The sequence below is a fragment of the Sorex fumeus genome, unplaced genomic scaffold (genome assembly GCF_029834395.1).
Source record: "Sorex fumeus unplaced genomic scaffold, SorFum_2.1 ptg000008l, whole genome shotgun sequence".
NCBI lineage: Eukaryota > Metazoa > Chordata > Mammalia > Eulipotyphla > Soricidae > Sorex > Sorex fumeus.
Genome location: NW_026606065.1, coordinates 75519811 through 75541204, shown reverse-complemented (window position 1 = coordinate 75541204; position 21394 = coordinate 75519811). Strand labels below are relative to the sequence as shown.

General features: G+C 41.7%; 1 protein-coding gene across 1 annotated transcript in view; it reads right to left on the bottom strand.

Annotated features, from left to right (window-relative positions):
* TNFSF11 (TNF superfamily member 11) overlaps positions 1-20732 on the bottom strand; it is a 34501-nt gene extending 13769 nt beyond the window's left edge. Inside the window, exons 1-2 of the mRNA XM_056110034.1 lie at positions 20508-20732; positions 12703-12870 (exon numbers count right to left, since the gene is read on the bottom strand). Of these exons, the coding sequence (XP_055966009.1) occupies positions 12703-12870; positions 20508-20732 (393 nt within the window). The remainder of the gene's footprint in view (positions 1-12702; positions 12871-20507) is intronic.
* Positions 20733-21394: the final 662 nt, after the last annotated feature.

The following is a 21394-nucleotide window of genomic DNA, read 5'->3' as shown; positions in this document are numbered from 1 at the left end:
ATCAATGTTTAAAGATTGATGCCCTGAAGTATCACATGGATCACACAATTCACATCACAATGCATGCAGGGAACACATTTCTTCTCCAAAGTTGTCCTTAGAATTCAGGATCAAATCCACCTATCTTATCTGGGTCTATAAAGCTCTACTTAACTTGGACTGGACACCACTCCTGTCTCTCCTATTTACATTTTCCTGCATCACAAAACTCCACAATCCATAAGAACACTCTGGGACCTCATCACCATTTCCAGCTACACAGAACTACCCAGAGACAATTCTCCCACAAGGACCCTCCCTGTTGTACGTGCAGACACAGTTGTACCCAGCTGAACACAGTTCCTGTTGTACACAATTTCCTCAAAGAGACGCCTCATGCTTATCACAGCTCATCTTTCATTAGAATAACTTTCTTTCAGAGAGATTCTAGATTTACAAGGCATTGTGCAGCAGTCAAAGAGTCAGAGTCTAGAATGTAAATCTCAGCCTGTCTTTCCTTGACTAAAATTCTCACCTTCTTGTCATCCCCAGGCATCGGAGAATACCTTCTATATGCTTTACTAGAGATGAGCTCTATTAGTTCCTTAAGAAGAGTCAATGCTTTAAAGTTCAAACACATCTCAGAGCAATAAATCTCAAAGGCAGAATCCAATGGGGGTAGGGTGTCAACTGAAATCCAGCTACAAATGATGTGGTGGAGTTTGGAGGTTCCATGAAACAGAGTTCTACAGGATACCAGGAGAGGAGACAGTTCTGAGGACGTCTGGGGGCCACTCCTTCCCCTCTCAACAAGGGTCCAGGGGGCCAGCAGTACAGCAAGTTGCAGGGGAGTGGGGTGGCGGGAGGCAACCAGTGGACATGATGCAGGTCCCACCAATCCTGAACCTAAGTGCCACTCCAACTCAAATGTGTAACATTACATCCTGGTCTCCCAAATGGCATGTTTTGTAATACAAACTACTGATTTGGAAAAAGTCTTCCAAATCTGTAGTCCTCTCTACATGAATCCTACCACCCCACTGTCCACTGACACACCCCACTCTCATTCTCCCAATCAGTTGGCCTCCTATCTGAACCAGCCTCTGCCATCATAAATGGAAAATTCTGATTATTATCCCTGAGGAATTTTACCAAAATGGACACTGTCCTCTCTCCCTACCCATTCCTCACAGCCCCTGTATTCAATCAGAGGGATCTCATTTATGCCTTCCCGCCCCACCCCAAGAAGTTTGCTGATTGGAGGAGACACATTTTGGCAAGTAGACCATGTACTCAAGCTGCCAAAGGGCTGAGGAATTGTGTGCCCTTGTGTCTGAAAGCAGAGTGATGCTTTCCTGGCAGGGAGATGGCTATGCTGGGAATAGAAAATTAGTTTTTATTGTTTAACCTTCATGGTTTAAATGAGGAAGCTTCTGCTGCAGTTAAAGGTCCCCTCGGGTTTCCATGAAGTAGCCTTCTGACAGCAATATTAGTCTTCATAAAGAGCTCGATTTTAAAATGTCTTGCGCTTTGGTACTCGTTAAAAATGTTTAATCGAGGGGCTTGGCAGAGTAACTGCAGTGCGGCACCTTGGGCTCACTGTGTGAGTTACCAGCTCTCGGCTTTCAGCTGCCACTTGAAACAGAAAAATGCCACTTGACATGGGCAGAGGAGTTGACGGTCACAAAGCCACCTCTCTTCTGAAGATGCTGCAGCTCAGGAGCAGAGAGGCACCAGACAGCCACTGCAGACCAATGAGACCACAGAGGAAAATGGTAAGGTTGTCAGGGAAGACCCCTCACCCAAAACCGACAAAGAATGTGTTCATACCACAAAGAAGGAAGAAGCCCCTTGGCAAAGCATCAGGAAAAATACAGTGTCCCAGCAACAGTCAAATGTTATGGGGAGATCCTCAGCATTTTCAGCGTTCTCTAGGATTCTTAGCCCCAGAGAGTCAAGGATGCTGTATTTCCTGGATCCAGGTATCTCTTTGCCCACACACTGCATACAGTTCTTTTAGGAAGCAACCCCTTTAGCCAACTACAAGAAATTCTGTCGAGGCCACTAAGCAGAAGATGAGGTGGCCTGATGGGATGAGACAGGAGGTAATGAACCTGCAGAGCGAGGATTTCAGAACACAGATGGTATTCAGCAGCTGGGACTTTGGGCGGATGACTAGAGGGGACCACCAGAGATGCTTTTTTTAAGCTCAGAGGCGACATGTTTAGATTTGCATTGCATTTGTCTGTTCTCCTTGCCAATGTCAGGGTCAAACCCAGGTTTCATGCACATAAAGAACCACATTCTGGGAGCCATTTCTTATAGAGCCACATCCTGGGTCAGATTCACGTTCGAGAAACTGAGCTTAGTTGAGGAAAGGCAAGACTAGGTTTGGGGGACACCATGTATCAGGTGGGCAGCTCCAAGGAGCCAGACAAGAAATAAAGATAGCCAAAGAGACTTGATAATAGCAAATGACAACAGCCATGCCACAGAGGAGAGAGACGTATCTGGACGTTTCGGGAGGAAGCAGCGTTCATGCAATATTCGTGGGAGATGAGTGAGGTGGAGTGTTAATGCAAGTGTAGGGCAATATGCTGCCTGCTGGCTTGGGGGCACGGACATGCATGTATTTCCCGGCATTTTGCATGGAAAGGAAAGTCAGATGAAAAGCATTTCTTTTCTCCTAGAGCCACTGTAGAGAGATTCTCAATTCCCATGAACTTTCAGATAAAAAGAAACCCTCCTGTTGTTATTTTTTGTTTTACTACTCATTGTTGTTGTTAGTAATAGTAACAATATCATTATTGTTCCCTTTCCTGAACTACCAGTCACTAACACTGCTGCCACCATATGGTCACCAAGTCTGAGAACTGGGGTAGCAGCCACCATATGGTCACCAAGACTGAGAACTGGGGTAGCATTCCAGAAATAAGGAACTTATGTACACTGGGATTCCCCCAGACTCTTCAAAAAGTTCAAACAAACCTTTGTAGTCTAGTCTTCTCGGACACTGATCGTTCACTACACATCCACCTTTTGGAATCCACACAGACCTGATCTTTCTTCTCAGGTACTCACTTCCTTCACCAAAGGCTCCCTTGCATCCTGCAGCTCTCACCTCTTCTTAGAATGCTTAGATGACCATGAATGGGACCCTTCTCAATGCTCACCCTAAAGCATTCCTTTACACAGAGTAACCTTTCAGTAGAGGGTTTCCATTGTCAGAGAGAACAACTACTATGAACTACTACATCAGAATGTGTAGGTCAAATCTAGTTGCCTCGATTCTTTTAAAATCAATCAGATGCAAACAGTGTTCAACTGTGGCCTCTTCTGATCTTGTTTTGTTCTTCAACTGGTAGGCTCCCCCATTGAGGAAGTTGACCCCCTGGTCTTCTGCTATGGCCTCCTATTGATGCGATTTTTATATGTGGCCCCCTTGGAATATCCTGGGGCCTACAGAGGACCATGTGGCACCCAGCTGAGAAATGCTACTCTGGAACATTTTTCCTCTTTGGGGACACAGGCTATCCTTTTTGTAGGGTAAGTCGTTTCTGATAAATACAATCCAGAATATCCCCTACCACCTTCTCCAAGTGAGAACCCCAGTTTGGTTTAGTTCTGGAGTCTTAGCCCAATTCTATGTCATAGGATAAAATCATTGGAAGGCATGTTTCCTGCTTTCTGTGTTCTTAAAACTTTCTACCTGGAATACATTTCTTCTGTCTGGTATGAAAGTAAGCTTACCTCTGACACACATGAGCTAAGAATTTTTCTACTGTAAACCCCCTCCCTTCTGTCTATCCTGAGATCCAGCACATCCAAAACAATAACCCATTGTCGACAAATGGCAATAGGTGGACTTGGTTTCGTAGGAAAATTCTGTGGATATTACCCCAAGTTTTCCATAAAGGCATCTTTTATAAATGCTGGGTATTATTGGGACTTGACTGAACTGCAGTTCCCAAGACTGTTATATCAAACTGAGAAGAATTCCCACTGGGAAACCACTATATGACTAACATCTTGCAACTGGAACAACAGTGCCCCCGAGTACCAAGCTTGTAAGAAACTTTCTCTGAATACATATTTTTATATATAAAAGAGACAGTGAATGCAGTTCAAATTGCTCCTTGTTTTCAGGGACTGCACAGGCACAAACAAACAAGCAAACAAAAATAGCTGCCTGAATGATTATGATTTCATAAGCAGTTCAATTAATTAACTCAAATTAATTGATTCCTTGTGTAATTTAGTTTTTAAGATGGAAATAGCCTTCTTGTACTAGTTTACCTAGTAATTTATTAATCTGATAAAGTTTGTGATCTTAAATTAATAAAAATAATTCAAATAAGAAATAATTTTAAGAATAATTAAAATAATAGTTATCTAGTGTTCTTGTGCTTGAATCCACAACTTATTTAAAACTATTCAGAAGACAAGCAACGTTTATTCAAAGATCACAAATAGGTGCATCTAGACAGATCTTTGAAAGTTCCTCAAGCAAAAAGAAACACACTTAAATTTAGTTGTGTCTTTCTTTTCTGAAATGTAATCGTCCTAGAGTAAAAAAAGCCTTTGAAAAATAAAATTTTAACCACTTCAATTTTTATAGACATATTACAAAAATTGGGCTTGAGTGACAGTACAGTGGGTAAGGCATTTGCCTTGCATGTGGCCAACCCAGGTTCGATTCCTCCATCCCTCTCGGAGAGCCCACCAAGCTACCAAGAGTATATTGCCCACACAGCAGAGCCTGGCAAGCTTCCTATGGTGTATTCGATATGCCAAAAACAGTAACAACAAGTCTCACAATGGAGTTGTTACTGGTGTCTGCTCAAGCAAATCAATGAACAACGGGAGGACAGTGGAAAGACAACGCTATTACAAAAATTAATTCCTGCTAATATACTGAGAGGGCTGGAGTGATAGCACAGCGGGTAGGGCATTTGTCTTGCATGCAGTTGACCTGGGTTCAATTCCACTGCCTCTCTCAGAGAGCACGGCAAGCTACCGAGAGTTATCTTGCCTGCATAGTAAAGCCTGGCAAGCTCCCTGTGAGGTATCAATATGCCAAAAACAGTGACAATAAGTCTCACAATTTGTTGTGAGATGTTACTGGTGTCCACTCCAGCGATGAACAACCGGAGGACAGTGCTACAGTGCTAATATACTGACCCGACTTTCCTGCCTAAATAGGGTTTAATGAATCAGAGAGTAACTATTTTTCCAATTAAAGGCAGCAATCTTCCTCAAGCATTGATGACAAATTATCCTTTAGCTAGAGACAAACAATGTTGCCCAGCTTCTGCTGCAGCAAGATGTATACTAATGAGTAAGTTCTACTTAACAGGAGGCCAATAGAAAAGCTGGTGTCTTAATTCCCAGGTGCTGCCCTTGCTTTACCCCAACCCCCTAACCTTCTTTATCTGAAAATGAAAACAAATGGAGATGCTGAATTGGGCCCAGAGATAGATATCTACTGACAATTATGAAGCCCTGGAGGCTTAGCTCTGGATTACTGCATACAAGAGAAGTCACTTCCATCTTAAATAAATTCTCTGATGGTCTTCTTTGTTTTAGCTTACACTATACCAAGTAATAGTGAATACTGAACTGGGGATCAAAGTATATTTGCAAATCTTGGGTATCCTACATTTCAGAGAGATTTTTGCATTGAAATTGTGAATCCAGCAATGAGATCACATATGTACTAAATTCTCAGAGGATTAAAAACAACAACAAAGTACTTTACATAAGAATTCACTGTTCAAGTCCAGGGAAAATGGGCCAGTATTAAACCGATAACTAAATAGTGGTTAGTTAGTGGTGTGGGAGATGGAGGGTAATTAAGATAGAGGAGGGTCCTTTATGACAATACTAGTTGGAACTGATCACTCTGGACAAGAACTGATTGTTGAAAGCAAGTAAAGACATAGGTGATAACCTTTCAGCATCTGTATCACAAACCATAAAACGGAGAAAGAGAAAGAGAAAGAGAAAGAGAAAGAGAAAGAGAAAGAGAAAGAGAAAGAGAATGAGAAAGAAGAGAAAGAAAGAAGAGAGGCGCCTGCCATAGAGGCAGGCTGGGGTCGGCGGTAGCTTTAAGGAGAGTGAGGGAAGCTGGGGACACTGGTTCTGGGAAATTACACTGGTGGAGGGATGAGTGCTGGAACAAGTGTGACTGAAACGCAATCATGAACAATGCTCTATCTCACCTCATGATTCAATAAATTGATTGATTCAATAGAAAAAAATTCACTGTTCAACAGTTTTAGCTTTGGTCTTAGTTTCCCAGCTTCCAGTAGCTTTTTGTGGACTCAGAGATATTTTGACTCCAGAAAATGATTGGTGAGAGATAAGTCAACAAGATAAATCATTGATAAGGATTACTATTATTGGTCTTTCATATTCTGGAGTAAAATTTATTTTCTAAAATCATACTTTTATCAGATGTCAGAGACCCATTTCAGTTCATATGATAAGGCTTTCCCTCTAGAACATCCATCTATGGAGATCTATGGGTTCACTCAAAAGGTCTTAGGAGTACATGAATGAAATCAAAAGGCCACAACTGACTCCTGTTGTTGGGTTGAGGCACTATAATCTCCAGACTATGATATTAATAGTTTTCAATGATAATACTGGTAAGACATTAAGTAAATATGAAGCAGGCTTATAACATTCTAAATGGACTTATGAGTTGATCAATGTCCCGTTCATGTTTTAAAATATTTGTTGTAGAGTTCATTTTTTGTTCTTTTCCTTGACTCATTAGTCTATACTGGGTATGACATATTCAAATGTGAGCCAAGTGACAAGTCCTTGTCCTGGTGTATTCCATGATGCTTATATATTTCTAATTATGCTGGTCTTTTGGAGAAAATTCCTTAATTTCTTTGATGAACATATTCATTTAAATATTAAAAATAATTCATTGTATAGTTGGCATATTTTAAGAAACAGTTACAAAATGTAGCTTTAGTAGCTATTATTACAAAATATGTTTATACCGCTAGACCATGCTTCCACCTATACCCCTGAGGGTCATCTTAAATCTACTTTGGAGAGCAATAATTTGTGTAATATGCAATTGGATCTTTCTCCTGTTTCTAAACCTTTCAAATCTTTTGCCATTCAGCTTTTGAAGGTTTTACATGAACAGGCAGCCAATGTAAAACCAACAACCTGGTCTCCTTAAGTCAAGTGGAGTCACAGCTTTGGGACCTCGGAATCTATTGCATGAGGAGATGACCTTCCATCTAAAATGGCCAAGAAGGTCACTCAGAGCAAGGCTTTACCCAGGTTCTAGCTCACCACTTCCTCTGATGGCAGAGGCTGAAGGGGTTATCAAGACGAGAAACAGGAATTTCTCTATAAATTGGACGCCATATCTGTCTTAGTGTTTTCTTTATTGTCATAGATCGTCACAATACACTTTGTAAATTTAGGTTGGTAGGGCTGGATCAGAGGGTTTCAGAAATCTGTGCCAAAGGGGAAGGAAAGGCCAAGAAGACCTAGCCACAAACCAAAAAAAGTGAGGGCAGGATAACAGCATTACTTGTCTACCAAAGTACAGGCTGGGAAAACACCATATTTTGCACACATATATTTGTGCTTATGCCTAGCTTTTGTTACTATGGGATGGGTTGATCTCTCAATAATAACTGCAACCACACATGTAATTTTTTTTATGGATTTGCTCAATCTAAAACTAAGATACAAACCTACTTATGAATGCCTGATAAATTTGTCCTATTTTCAGCACTGGCAAGAGAAATAAGAAATCTGATTATTCTGGCAGGATGTGTAAAATGTCACATTAACCAATAATCCTCATCAAAGGAGTACACATTTGGCAACTCATCTGTCAAGGATGAGAAGAGTAAATCGTTGGCTGTAGAAGTTCTGGCAAAGTGTCTAGCATAGTGTGCAACTTAATAAAAACATTGGTTGATTCTAATGATAATGTACAGATAAAATCCGTCATCTTCTGTCATGGGGAAATAAATGGTAACTGCCACCTTGAAACATAGATTGGTATGCTGTGACAGTTCCTTATCTTTCAAAAAAAAAGGACAACCTGCGTGTACTTTTATTACCCTTTCATAATAGAGGTAATCCTACAGTGCAATAATAAGGCAAACACCCTACCCACCGGCTATTGCTCCAGCCCAATAATAACAATAATAATGTAGCACTGTAGCACTGTCCTCCCGTTGTTCATCGACTTGTTCGAGCAGGTCCAGTAACGTCTCCATTGTGAGACTTGCTGTTACTGTGTTTGGCATATCGAATACGTCACCGGGAGCTTGCCAGGCGGGTGAGATACTCTTGGTAGCTTGCCAGGCTACAATAATAATAATAATAATAATAATAACAATGTCAAATTAAAGTTCTACACATGTCTGTGAGCTATATCAGTCTATTAGTAAAATTCAGACAGTGTGCTTTGGATTAGGGCAGTTGACTTTTCATGTCTGTCCACAAAGCTTTGCCCCTATAATTTGCCAGACACTGAACCACTCAGAATTAGAATTACTCCTATAAAATGAAACATTGTTGGAACATTATATGACTGAAACCCAATCATGAACAACTTGTAACTGGGTATATCACTGTGATTCAATCAATCAATAAATAAATAAATAAAGCAAAACATCGCTTCTTCAGAAGGTTCCCAAAATAATCCCCCAAAATGACCATTCTGCCATATTGCTCATCTCTTTAAATTCAAATTAGTTTTTCAGACACTGGAGGCAGCCACTCCAAAAGCTCAAAGGAAACAGGGTGCTGAACAGGAAAGCTCTGATGGGGCAGGCTGAGGGTGAAAGTTGAAACAATAGAGTCACACGGCAGCCAGGAAGCTGAGTTCTCTCTACACTTGGGATTTGTTTTCACTTAGGATGTGAACTTACACTGGAGGTGCATATGCCTAGCATGTGTCAGGTCCTGAGTTTGATCCCAGGTACCGTATGCTCTGACCTAGTACCCAGGGGTAGCTCTGGTGGCCCCCAGAACTTCTGGGCCAAGCACTGAATCATAAGGCCCACACTGATGGACCTGAGCATTTCTCGGAGGAAGCCTGCCTACATATGCCCCAAGCACCACTGAGGCCTGCACAGGTATTTTTTTTTCTTAAGTAAATTCTACACACACACACACACACACAGTCTGCACTAAGATGTTCTCTTTCATAGATTTGTTTCCTAGCCTTTGCCAAAGTAATAACTGCTCAGTAATGTCTGTACAATAAGTCCTGTGCCAGAGTGATGTTGCAGGGGTAAAGACGCTTCTTGAAAATAGCTGGACTGTACCACATACGGTCCAGGAATCACATATACACTGGCTCCCACCAGGAGTTACTCCTGAGCACAGAGGCAAGAGTAGGCCCTGACCACCACTAAGTATGGCCCAAAACCCAAAGTAAAACAAAGGCAGATACTAATCCCCAATCTTATTTTAAGTGCCTCTGTAAAGATTTCAAGTTTAATTACTGTAAGACTTGTGCATTCATTTTAAATTTAATTTTAGAACTTGAAAAAATTATGAAAGGGTTCTTTCATTCATGATCTCTACATTTGGGATTCTTTTTTCGGTTTGGGGTTTCATTGTTGTTGTTTGTTTTGGTTTTGGGGCGACACCCAGCAGTGCTCCAGGATTACTTCTCGTCCTGTGCTCATGGATCATTTTCGATAATGTTATGGGACCATATTTGGTGTCAGTGATGAAACCTGGATCAACTGCATACAAGGCAAATACTTTAATCCCTATACTCTCTAGCCCCATAAGCATTACACTTTTTAAATGGGGCTATCCAAGTATTAAAAACATTTTAAGCTTTACAAACTTTTATTTTGCTTATATCCCATTACTTTTTAAAAATTTTTCAAGAATACAATCACATGTTCTTTCTTCTTATATGCATCTATTATCATTTTATTATTTTATGTAATTACATTATCTAGCATGCAAAAAACAACATTAAATAATGAGGTTGGTAAGTATCTTTGTGTTCCTGAACTTTAGAGGAATGTTCCTATTTTCAGTTATAAGTTTTGTCTTTTAGTTTGAGCTATTTAGGACAACTTCAAGAATCCACCACTTCTATTTTCTAAAGGATTTTCAGTAGGAATAAATGTAAAACTTTTCTTAGTAGCTATGAAACATTTTTCTTCTTCAACTTTCTAAGATGAACCATTGATGCATTCTCATAAAAATTCTAATGTCATTTGGTTCTCTACATTATTTATTTTGTTGACTGATCTTACATAATTATTCTTCTAGAAGAAACTCAAAGGGCAATTTCAAGAACCAGAAAACCAATGAAATTAAAAATTAATTTCTTCATTTTTAAGGAGACACAACACGAGATGATACAAACACACTATGTAGAAGTTTATTTAACAACCAGAATTATTTATCCAACCAGAATTACATTAATTAAGGGTATTTAAGAGATGAGGTAAAAAAGAGACCAATAAAAATAAATTATTAAATAAAATGACAAAAAAATCAATAGGCAAGCAAAATTCTATTGCTGTAGCTAAGAAATTATAAGACATTAAGAACGCCAATTTCAAAGCCACATTGGGTATCTGTTGCATAAAGCTAAGTACCTATTATTATTAAAACTAATAATATTAAAAATGCAATATTTACAAGAAATATTTTTTGCTGCATACATTAGAGCTATATGTCCTTTATTGATTCTATGATGAACATTTGTTACATTTTAGTATTTCTAAAATTAAAATGCAGATTGTCATGCTTTATTTTTTAGTCAATACATTTTTCTTTTTGTTTGTGATTTATGAATTCATAACAAAAGTTGAAAATTAGTAATAACTCAGATTTGATAAAATACAATTTATATCAACTTTAAGGGCTACTTCATATTCCTACTCTAACATATAGGCTCTTTTTTAAAAAAAAATGCTGTGAGTACACGTGAATTTTTTCCAATAAACTAAATTTAAATTCAATTTTGATTTAAGAAATTTGAGAAATTTAAGATTTACTCTAAAATCAGCAGAGATAGCCCGGGAAGTTATAGAGAGTGAGAGACTTGGATAAATTCAAGAATCCAAGCATATGTGTACAAATTGTGCAGCGCACACAGATATGTATGAAATGTGCAGTGCACACAGATGTGCACCCACTGAGTCACTGTTGGGTTTCTACCCAGTTTTTGGAGGAGTCAAATAGCAAAATAATTCCAAGGCTGCAGAACTGCCAAGTAACTTTCTCAGAAAAGTAAACCAGGTTGTGTCATTAATGTCTCTCAATGCACTCTTGGTGAAAAAAAGTCATTAATTTTCTTTGTCCCCTTCTTGCACTGTTCTCCCAGTGTAAGAATATGAGAAGACACACGTTTCCTCATCTCACCCACCATACATATCATATTCTGCTCTGCCCCCTTACCTCCTTCTCAAGAGAGTGCTAGACCAACCAATGTGTAATAATAGAAGATCCTCCCGCTACAGAACCAAACATAAAATAATTACCAGAGAGTGTGGAAGTTAAGAGAATGGTTTCTAGGTCAGGGAATTCAAATAAGCAAAGTGACCCATTGATGATCATAAACCATTCTGTCTACTTTCTGTCACTGTCTGTCACTGTCCTCCCATTGTTCATCGATTTGCTCGAGTGGGCCCAGTAACGTCTCCATTTTGAGACTTGTTGTTACTGTGTTTGGCATATCGAATCCGTCACGGGTAGCTTGCCAGGCTCTGCCGTGCGAGAGAGATACTCTCGGTAGCTTGCCGGGCTCTCTGAGAGGGGCGGAGGAATCGAACCTGGCTCCGATGGGCTGGCTGCGTGCAAGGCAAACGCCCTACCGCTGTGCTATCTCTCCAGTCCACTTTCTAAGTGTGAAATTTAAATTCATCAAGAAATGGAAGCAGGGGTGGGCAAGAGGGACAGTATAGTAGGGAAGGTGTCACAGCCTTACATGCAGTCAGCCCAGATTCCAATCTCCTTGGCCCCAAGCACTGTCCCACAAGCTGTCAGGAATGATTGCTGAGCACAGAGCCAGGAGTAAAAAACCCCAAGCAAAAGCTGGGTGTGGTCCCTCAAAAAAAAGAAATAAAGGAAAAAGAAAAGTAAAGAAAAGAAAAGAAAAGAAAAGAAAAGAAAAGAAAAAGAAAAGGAAGGAGTCAGACAGACAGTACAAGGGTGCTTGCTTTGTATGTGGCTGAAACTGGTTCAATTCCCAGCACCATCCTGGTTCTGCTATATAACTAAAAGTTATATTTATACATATATATATGTACACACACACACACACATATATATATATTATTGCTATATAACTACGTAACAAAAAGTCCCAGAGCACTACCAGAGTGACCTCTGGGCACAGAGGCCTGAGCCCTGCCTGGTAAGGCCCAATCCCCCACGACAGCAAAAAGAAAGGAAGGAAAGAAAAGAAAGGGAGGGAGAGAAAAATAAAGGAGGGGGATGAAAAGAAAGAATAAAGACAATAAAAGAGAAACTGAGTACAGGAAATGAGACAAGAAAAAGAAAAATGATGTTTGTGTATTACTATAATCAAATACTACCTACTTCAAAATAATTTTACTAGAACTTTTAGAAAATTCTTATCCTTGTACAAATTATATAGTAAAAAGAAAAATCAAAAGCATATAGCTGGTTTTAGTTTTCAGTATTAGTAGCATCTACAAGAGCCCTGAGTGGGCGATCTCAATGCACACTCACCTTTTGCACAGCTGCTTGAAAGGCCTGCTTAATTCTCTTACAAGAATCAGGTATTAATTTTGTGTCTTGGCTCTCCAGACTTGTGTCTTGCAAATCTGTGTTTTCATGGAGTTTGAAAATTTTATTGATGCAGTATGTGTCATCTTCCGATATTCTATTAGGATCCATCTGAAAGGATGAAAGTAAGTCTATTAGATTGGTTAGCATGACTGTATCACTGTCATCCTTTTGTTCATCGATTTCTTCGAGCAGGCACCAGTAATGTCTCCTTTGTCCTAGCCCTGGGATTTTAGAAAGTGCCACATTCGAGGCTTTTTAGGGTCAGGAGAATGAGACTCATCATTGTTACTGGTTTTTGGCATATTGAATACGCCACAGGGAGTTTGCCAGACTCTGCCGTGTTAGCATAAGTCATTCTATTTCAGAAGGAGGACCTTAAAAATGTAGTTCTAGTATGGCTTTTTGTTCCCAGGGATTAACCATAACTCGACAATGAACAATTTGCTTCCAGTTGGTGAAAACGTTATTTCCAATTCATTTTGCTACATTGCTGTCATCCATGATCCATGTGCACCCATGTGCTTTACCAATAAATTATCAAAACCATTTAATGATGAGAAAATACTCATAGTGAGGTGAGGACAGGGTATCAAGGAAATAACACATGAACACACAATTCTGTAGAAAAAAATTTTCTCTTTAAGTCATACGAAGCAGGCTAGATGGGATTCTGAAGCCAACTTGGGTAACTAAAAGCCCCCAAACTGGAGCTTGTATAAATCAAGTGAAAGATCACCTGCAGCTACCATGTTACCCTGTGTGACAGGACTTTTTCCTTAATCTATGAACATTTTAACTAGCCAAGGAAAGGATGGAGAACTCCCAAAGAAAAAAGATTGTCATAAGCACCATTTTCCTTTTCATTGGCTTCTCACACATGTTTCTCAGCCTGTAGTGGTACTTGTCTAAGATCCTAACTCTGGCAAAGTGTGATGTTTGCTGCTCCATGCTTGTGGAGACAGAGCAGGGAAAAGGGATTCAAAGTCTTGTCATGGAAGCAATTGTCCCACCCAATATATTCTCACTGAGTTCATAAACTGATTGCAACAATCAGTGTTTCTTTAATTTATACTCTTTTCTTTAAATTATCCATTTTTTTCCTGAGCTGATAAGTCTTTGCAGTGGTGTCTACTGCCCCCAGTAAAGATATTAGTTATCAGGTTTTTTTTAATTAGAGTAATTTACTTTCCTCTTCCAAAAATCCAAGGTATTTCATATGCATTTGCTTTATACTAGGTACAATATAGATTAAAAGGAAATTGGGGGTGGGGGGAGGGACGGGGATCACAAAAGCAAAGTTCAATTAATACCAACTCTCTAGTTTCCTGAATTAATTATCTTTTAAAAATCTTCAGAAATATATGCTGGTTTATTAAGCTATACAGTATTCTATTTGCATCTAAAATTCTCCAAATGAAATGACAGCCTTTAAATAAATAGGCACACACTGATATAAATTTTATGATTCAAGTCTTACAAACAGAAGCATTAACCAGGATCACAAAGAAGGAATCATTCATGAAGCCAAACTATTTGCAACTCATACTTGTGCTTCATATTTTCTTTACCATAATTAGTATGAACAGAATATGCAAGCTTTTAAAGAATGGAAAGCTTTCAATCACATACTTTGAAACATTTCCCTTATAGCATTAAGTATCCCACACAACCAGAAAAGCTGGGCAACTTACACGGAGGGTCATTGGGTTCAGACCTCAAGAGAGAAGAACCCACCATAGGCCGCAGTTGGCTCACCACCAGAAAACTGCCAAGCCAAAGAACAATGTGGTGTTCATGGGGAAATGTCTGGGGGACCCTAAAATTGGCTAAGCTCTAGTCCTACTGACCAGCTAAGCTAACAAGCTAAGCATCATCTAACAGAAGCAGAAGTTTCTACAATTCAGCTCTGGTTAGTGCAGTCCCAGTCCCTGCCTGTATTGGGATCACTGGAACTTGTTAGAAATACGTTGGCAAGAACAGTGTCATCCATCATTCCTAGGACTCAGCATGCTAACCAGATTCCAGGTGACTCCAAAATACATTTACCTTTGAGATAGAATGCATAAAACTATTATTAATAGTATTGTAAATCACATAATCTCAATAAAATGTGGAGTGAAAAAAAGAGGGAGGGGAAATACCAAATACATAGACTTTTAACTATTTTAAATGGCTTCAAATTTTCTTAAAAATCAATTTTATGGTTTTTTATAAGTCACATCTATCAAACATCTACTAGCAAAACTACCACAACAAGGGCTAAGAGCTAATAAAGGATTAAGGTAGGTGCCTTGCATACACACAGCTGACTCGGTTTGATCACAGCATCACCCAGTAGAGCCCTGGAGATACAGGAGCTGGATCTGAGAAGCTCATGTAACCCCTGGCAACACAGGGCCCAAGCATCATTGCCCTTCAGGCTCTTGCATTGAACTGCCAGTGTGGTTAGCCAAAACCACCGGGAGGGGCCCCTGAGTACCACTCAGGAGTCACCACCAAAACAGTTAATACTATTTTATGTTTTGATGTAAAGAAATAAATTGCAAAGATTTTTCCCCCCTCCTCTTAAAAAACAAACCAAAAAAAAAAAAAAAGACTAAGCTCTGAATCCACTCACCCAACCAATTTAATCAACTTCTCCGAAGACAAAGGGCCCAACTGACTCTCCAAAGCACAGGTTAGAACCATGGCTTTGGAAAGTCAATCAGAGCTGAAAGATAAAAAGTTCCCAAGTGTTTCCTCCAAAGGAATTGCATAACATGGCATTATCATAAAGATACATTACAAGGACTTAAGGATGAGTGAAACATTAGCAATTTCCATTTAACCTCTACCTGCCTTTCTGTCCTAGTGCTCCTGCAGCCTCCTTTCCTGCCAATGGAGACCAGGAGAAAAGGGAGGCGGAAAGGCTGCAGGTCAGAGCCAGATGCATGAGGCCTCTGCTCCTGAGGAGCTCCATCCAAGAAAGGATGCAGTGCAGGGCAGAAAGGTGGCTCTGTGCTCAAAGACACTTGCAGATGTATCTATTGTAGAAGGGAAGATCAAAGGTCCCCTGGCACACAGCAATCTGCAGAGAATTGGCTCAGTCTGTTTAAACTAATCTGCATTAGTAATTAAAGAAATTGCACCTTGGGCTGGAGCGATAGCACAGCAGGTAGGGCATTTGCCTTACACTCAGTCGACCCGGGTTTGATTCCCAGCATCCCATGTGGTTCCCTGAGCACGGCCAGGGGTAATTCCTGAGTGCAGAGCCAGGAGTAACCCCTGAGCATAGCCAGGTGTGACTAAAAAAGGAAAAAGAAAAGAATCTGCACTTTACAAATTAGAAACCGTTTTATTTCCTGTGTTGCAAATTATCTGCAAAGCTTTTTCAGTGCACTGAACATGCCAGGCACTGGGCTAGATACTGCGAGTGAGGGAGAGAGCAGAACAAGCAGTTTTTCCCTGTGTGCAACTTGCACAAAGAAATGCACCCCGAAACCACAGAAAATTGAGTTACAAATAAAGTCAATGTACCCTGAAAAATCTGAAACATCAAATAAAATGAGAATATCTGATTTAAAACGACCGTTTTCTAGGCATTTATCAGATCATGCAGTTCAAAGAAATAAACACTTCTTTTTTTAAACTTCCTTGTAACTTAATCATTTCTGGGGTGAAAAGAGGCAGGATGCTTGACATTTGTGCTACTTTGTTATCGGACAGGTTTTGGGTTTTTTGGTTTTTTCAAACAAGCACGTACCTCGAATCAGATTTTCAGTAGTGGCTGCCGCTCTCCCGGACTAGTTAGGGTTAGTCTGTGCATTGAGGGGGTGGGAGTTCGAAGGGAAACAAAGTTTGGTTTTCTTCAAAGTTATCCTGTAGCTAAACTCTAAACTTTAAAAATGGCTCTTTGAATATTTTTTTTAAAAAAGCACATAAATTTTACAAGCAAATTTTTAGAGTTACCCCCCCACACACCCTTTGTAAACCAAAATATGAATACTATGTGGTAAATATATAGCAAAAGCCACATACTATTTTTTCTTTGGCAAAGTTGGTGGGGGAAAAGCCAATTCACACTGGATTTAGTACAGTAGGGTGTTTTTTTAATCTAGACATAGGCAATCTGCAAACATTCAAGAGTTGATTCATTTTTAACTATTCAAACACAAGAAGGGAAAATCGTCATTGAAATTTTTACATTTTTCTAACATTTTTCATTTTTCATCTAAGTGTTTTAAAAATGAAATTAAACTTTTTTTCTTGAGGATTTATATAGCTTTTCCCTTTCTTTAAACAAAAACAACCAAACCGACTCCTTGTTCTCATTTTTTTTTACTGTAAGCTGCACATGTGTTACCTGATACTAGATGATTTCATTCTAATTCAAATGTATTCCAAAACCCCAAGTATTGACCCAAAACTTCAGTGAAAAAAAAAAAAAGACAACTTTGATTTGGAGTTCTAGTCCAAAGGAGCTAATTCAAGTGAAAGTGTTAAATCAATGATAGTAGATAGAAACTATTCACTTAGCCAAAACTTAGGAAGAGGGTTTTTAGTATAAATAAAAGTGGAAAGACCCTTGGAGTGAACTCCCAAGTACCCATTAAGTACCAACTACCAGCTGCAACAATGATCAAAACCACCAATCTTTTAAATCTATAAACAATCACTTCCTACCTTTCACCTTCACCATGTATTATTTTAAAACAAATTCTATATACTACAGGGTTTTATTTCTAAGTTATTAAGAATACATCTCTAAATTATCAGGTGTCTTTTAGGGAGCAGACATAAAAATTATATTCAATAAAATGCAATCAGATACCAGGTATTCTGATGAGCAGGTTGCTACTTAGTATTAGTGAAGGAGAGGAACTTTTAAACATGCAATATAAAGTTTGGTTCAATGTAATGGCTAAGTCTTTATATAAGTTTAGAAGAAAACCAAATCTCTGTGGCATTTAAGAAAATTGTGCCCAGATATCTACTGACACTAACTCCTGCAAATGAAAATTTGCTAGCTAGGTTTCTGAACTTGCCTGTTTACTTGGAAATCGTTTCTAGAGTTTTACTTCTATCTATTTGACATCAAGACTGTGAAATTATGGACCATAGCAATAGTACAACAAGTATGGTGCTTACCTTCCATGCAGTCAACAGATTTGATCAGCACTCCATATGGTCCCCCATGCCTGCCAGAAATGATTCCTGAGCGCAGAGCCAGGAGTAAGCCCTGAGCACTGGCAGGTGTGGTCCAAAACAAACCAGAAAAAAAAAAGACTGCAAAATAATGGTAAGTGACTCAGATGGCAAAATCCCTCAGCAGCCCAGAACTATAAAACTGAGGATTCCTAAGGAGAAACAACACAGACTAGTCCAGCAAATCACTCTTCCCTAGATGCCCACACTGACCTCCAAGCATTCTGTCCATCTAAACTGTGCATGGCCCCTAGAACCTCATTCATTCTCTACTGCTCTTTCAACACTGAACACTCACATCCTATTACTACTGCTTTGAAAATGTCATGCTCAGAAGATGTTTGAGACAGTAAGAGGTAAAGAACGCTGAATCTTTGTATTTTGTCTTTGGTTCTTTTACTAAGTTTGTCTCTGTCTCTCTCTGTCTCTCTGTCTCTGTCTCTCTGTCTCTGTCTCTCTCTCTCTCTCTGTCTCTCTCTGTCTCTCTCTCTGCCTCTCTCTCTCTCTCTCTCTCTCTCTCTCTCTCTCTCTCTCTCTCTCTCTCTCCTCCCTTCCCCCTCCCAAATTATCAGAAATTTTGTATGCTGTTTTAGGCCCCTCCAATTTCCTGGCACCATGCCAAGTACATAGTGCATGGACATTGTATATTGAATGAACTATTTCACCTTTGACTTCGTGGCAATTAACAGTGTTGTGTGCAACTACAGAGAATCAGTAGGCAAGCATTATTGGTGGGGGAGAGGGGAAATGCCAGAGGGGAAAATGATAAAGCACACAATCTTGATTCCATTGGGGTACTCTGAAATGAAATCAAAAGCATCTTAACACTCTAATATAGATTTGTATGATCTGTGTTGCGAACGTTCCACTCAAAGACTTTGAAGGACACAAAATCTCAAGGAGGAAAGATCATTTTTATAAACATACAAAAGCTCTGAAGTATTGCTCCTAGTATTTTTAACCTTTGTTTTATAGGCTCTCAAACTAATCTTATGAAACAAGACCATTGTTTTGTCTTATTAACTAAAAGCCTATGCTTTATTTTTTTATTAATGAGACAACATGAGGTACAGTTGTAGACTTACAAATTTTTGTGCTTGGGTTTCAATTATACAATGATCAAATACCCATCCCTCCACCAGTGCCCATTTCCCACCACCACGGATCCCAGTATCCCTCCCACCCCCCACCCCCCATCCCACCCTGCCTCTGTGGCAGGGCATTCCCTTTTGTTCTCTCTCTCTTATTGGGTGTTGTGGTTTGCAAAAAGAGGCAATGGGTGACAATCATGTGTGGTCCATAGTCTACTTTCAGCATGTAAAAGCCTCTGCTTTAAAGCTACAAAATTGATGCACAATTTTACTATTAGCCCATGCTTAAGGGTTGCAAGTTCAAGACCCTGGCACATGGCAAAAACCCATACAGTCCAAGCCATGCCATGTTTTGATGGGTCCAATTTGGTTTGGTAATCACCTTTGAATCTGAAAACCAATAAAGTCCAAACTCAGCTCTCCTTTCCCATAAAAACTGCACAGTCAGCACCCCACTTCCTCTGCGAAAGGGTTCACAGCACCAGACAAGAACATTTGAATGAATCCAACCAAAGGCTCTGCAATTTCCAAGAAAACACAAGGGCACAAACCACCAGAAAGCATAATATTACATATTTACCCCTTCCTTTCTACTATCTCTGCAGTTCCTAGCTTAGTGTCCTCAGCACACTAAGCTGTAACAAAGCTGTTTCAGGGGTGTGCCACCACCCGTGCGCGCGCGCGCGCGCGCACACACACACACACACACACACACACACACACACATACACACACACACACACACACACACACCTTGCTTCCTTCCTCTGCCAGTCTTAGTGGGCGGGCCCGTGAGTCCGTCGTTCCCGCTGCCTTTGCCCCGCCAGCGCTGAACCCCCTGCAAAACAGCGCAGCAGCCCTGCCCTGGTCCCGAGACCCGGCTTCCCCCGCCAAGCTGTCCGTCCGACCCATTTGGCGACAAGAGCATCGCCACCTAGGTGCTTTGGCGCCTCCGCGCATGTACGCGTCGCTCCACGTGGCCCTCAAGTTGCAAACCAAACCTGCAAAGCCTTCAGCCCCGGCACTGACACTTCGTCCCAAGAAGGGCTAGAAGAAGGAGGTAGATGCCTCAGTGAAGACCACCCTAGCCCAGCCCATTTTAATCCTTAGGTGCAAGTGAGAAAGGGAAGTAAGTGGGGAGAAAAGTGTGCAATGGTTAAGTGACCGGCCAATGCTGTCTCTCGCGGGGAAATTCAAAACGCACCAGGTCGTGCGAGCGCGGCTGCAGCGCGCTGCGGGGCGGCGGGGTGCGTGCGCCCAGACGGGAGGAGTTGCGCGGCGGGTTCCGCACGGGACTGGTCCCGGAGAAAACAAAACAAACAAACAAAAACGCTCCCTTTCAGAGACCGTTTCTGTCCGCGATCTGGAGCTGTCGGGGGAGTCGGGCGGCGCGCTCCCCGCCCCGCGCGGGGTTCCCCGCGGGTACGCCCCGTCGGCGCGCTCCCAGGGAGCTGGGCAGCAGACGCTTACCTGCGCTCGGAAGTAGAGGAACAGAGCGACGCTGCAGACCACCTGGCCCAGTCCCAGCCCCAGCAGGGCCACGAACACAGAGCGCGAAGCGGCGGCGGCGGCGGGCGCGGGTGGGGCGGGCGGCGGGGCGTGCAGGGGGCCCTCGTGCGGGGCGCCGGGGCCGCCGCTGCCCATCTCCTCCGAGCCGCGCGTGTACTTGCTGTAGTCTCGGCTGGCGCGGCGCATGGCGCTCGGCCCGCTAGCCTGGCCGCTCGCCTCCCTCCCTCGCCCCCGCTGCTAGCTAGTCCGCTCCAAAATCAACTCCGGAGGCCCCGGGAGCCGGCGCCGGGCCAGGCGGGCTAGACGTGCGGCGCGCTCGGAGCCGGGCAGTGCTCCTGGGGCGCGCGGGCGAGCGGGCAGGGCGCCCCTGCCGCCCCAACTCTTATAAACCGCTTTGAGAGGGCTGGAGCTCCCGAGCCAATCAGCCCTGGGCCGGGCTGCCGCTTCCACTCCCACCCCTGGTTCCCCTTCCTTCCTCTCACCCTCCCCCGCTGCTGGAAGGCCTCCTCCCCGCCGGGGCCTTCCGAGGAGGCGGCTGTGGGCTGTTCCGGCCATCCCTCAGGCCTCGGGTGCATCCTAGGCTGCCTTTCTTAGAGGAGATGGGCTGCGGGAGATGCCCATGCGTGTCTTTTTTTTTTTTTTTTTTTTGCATTTTGGGTAACACCCCACGATACACAGAGGCCGCTCCTGGCTCATGCACTCAGGAATTACTCCTGACAGTGCTCGGGGAACCATATGGGATGCTGGGAATTGAACCTGGGTCGGCACGTGCAAGGCAAAAGCGCTACCCGCTGTGCTATTGTTCCAGCCCCAGCCCCCATGCGTGTCTGGATGATGAAAGTGACATC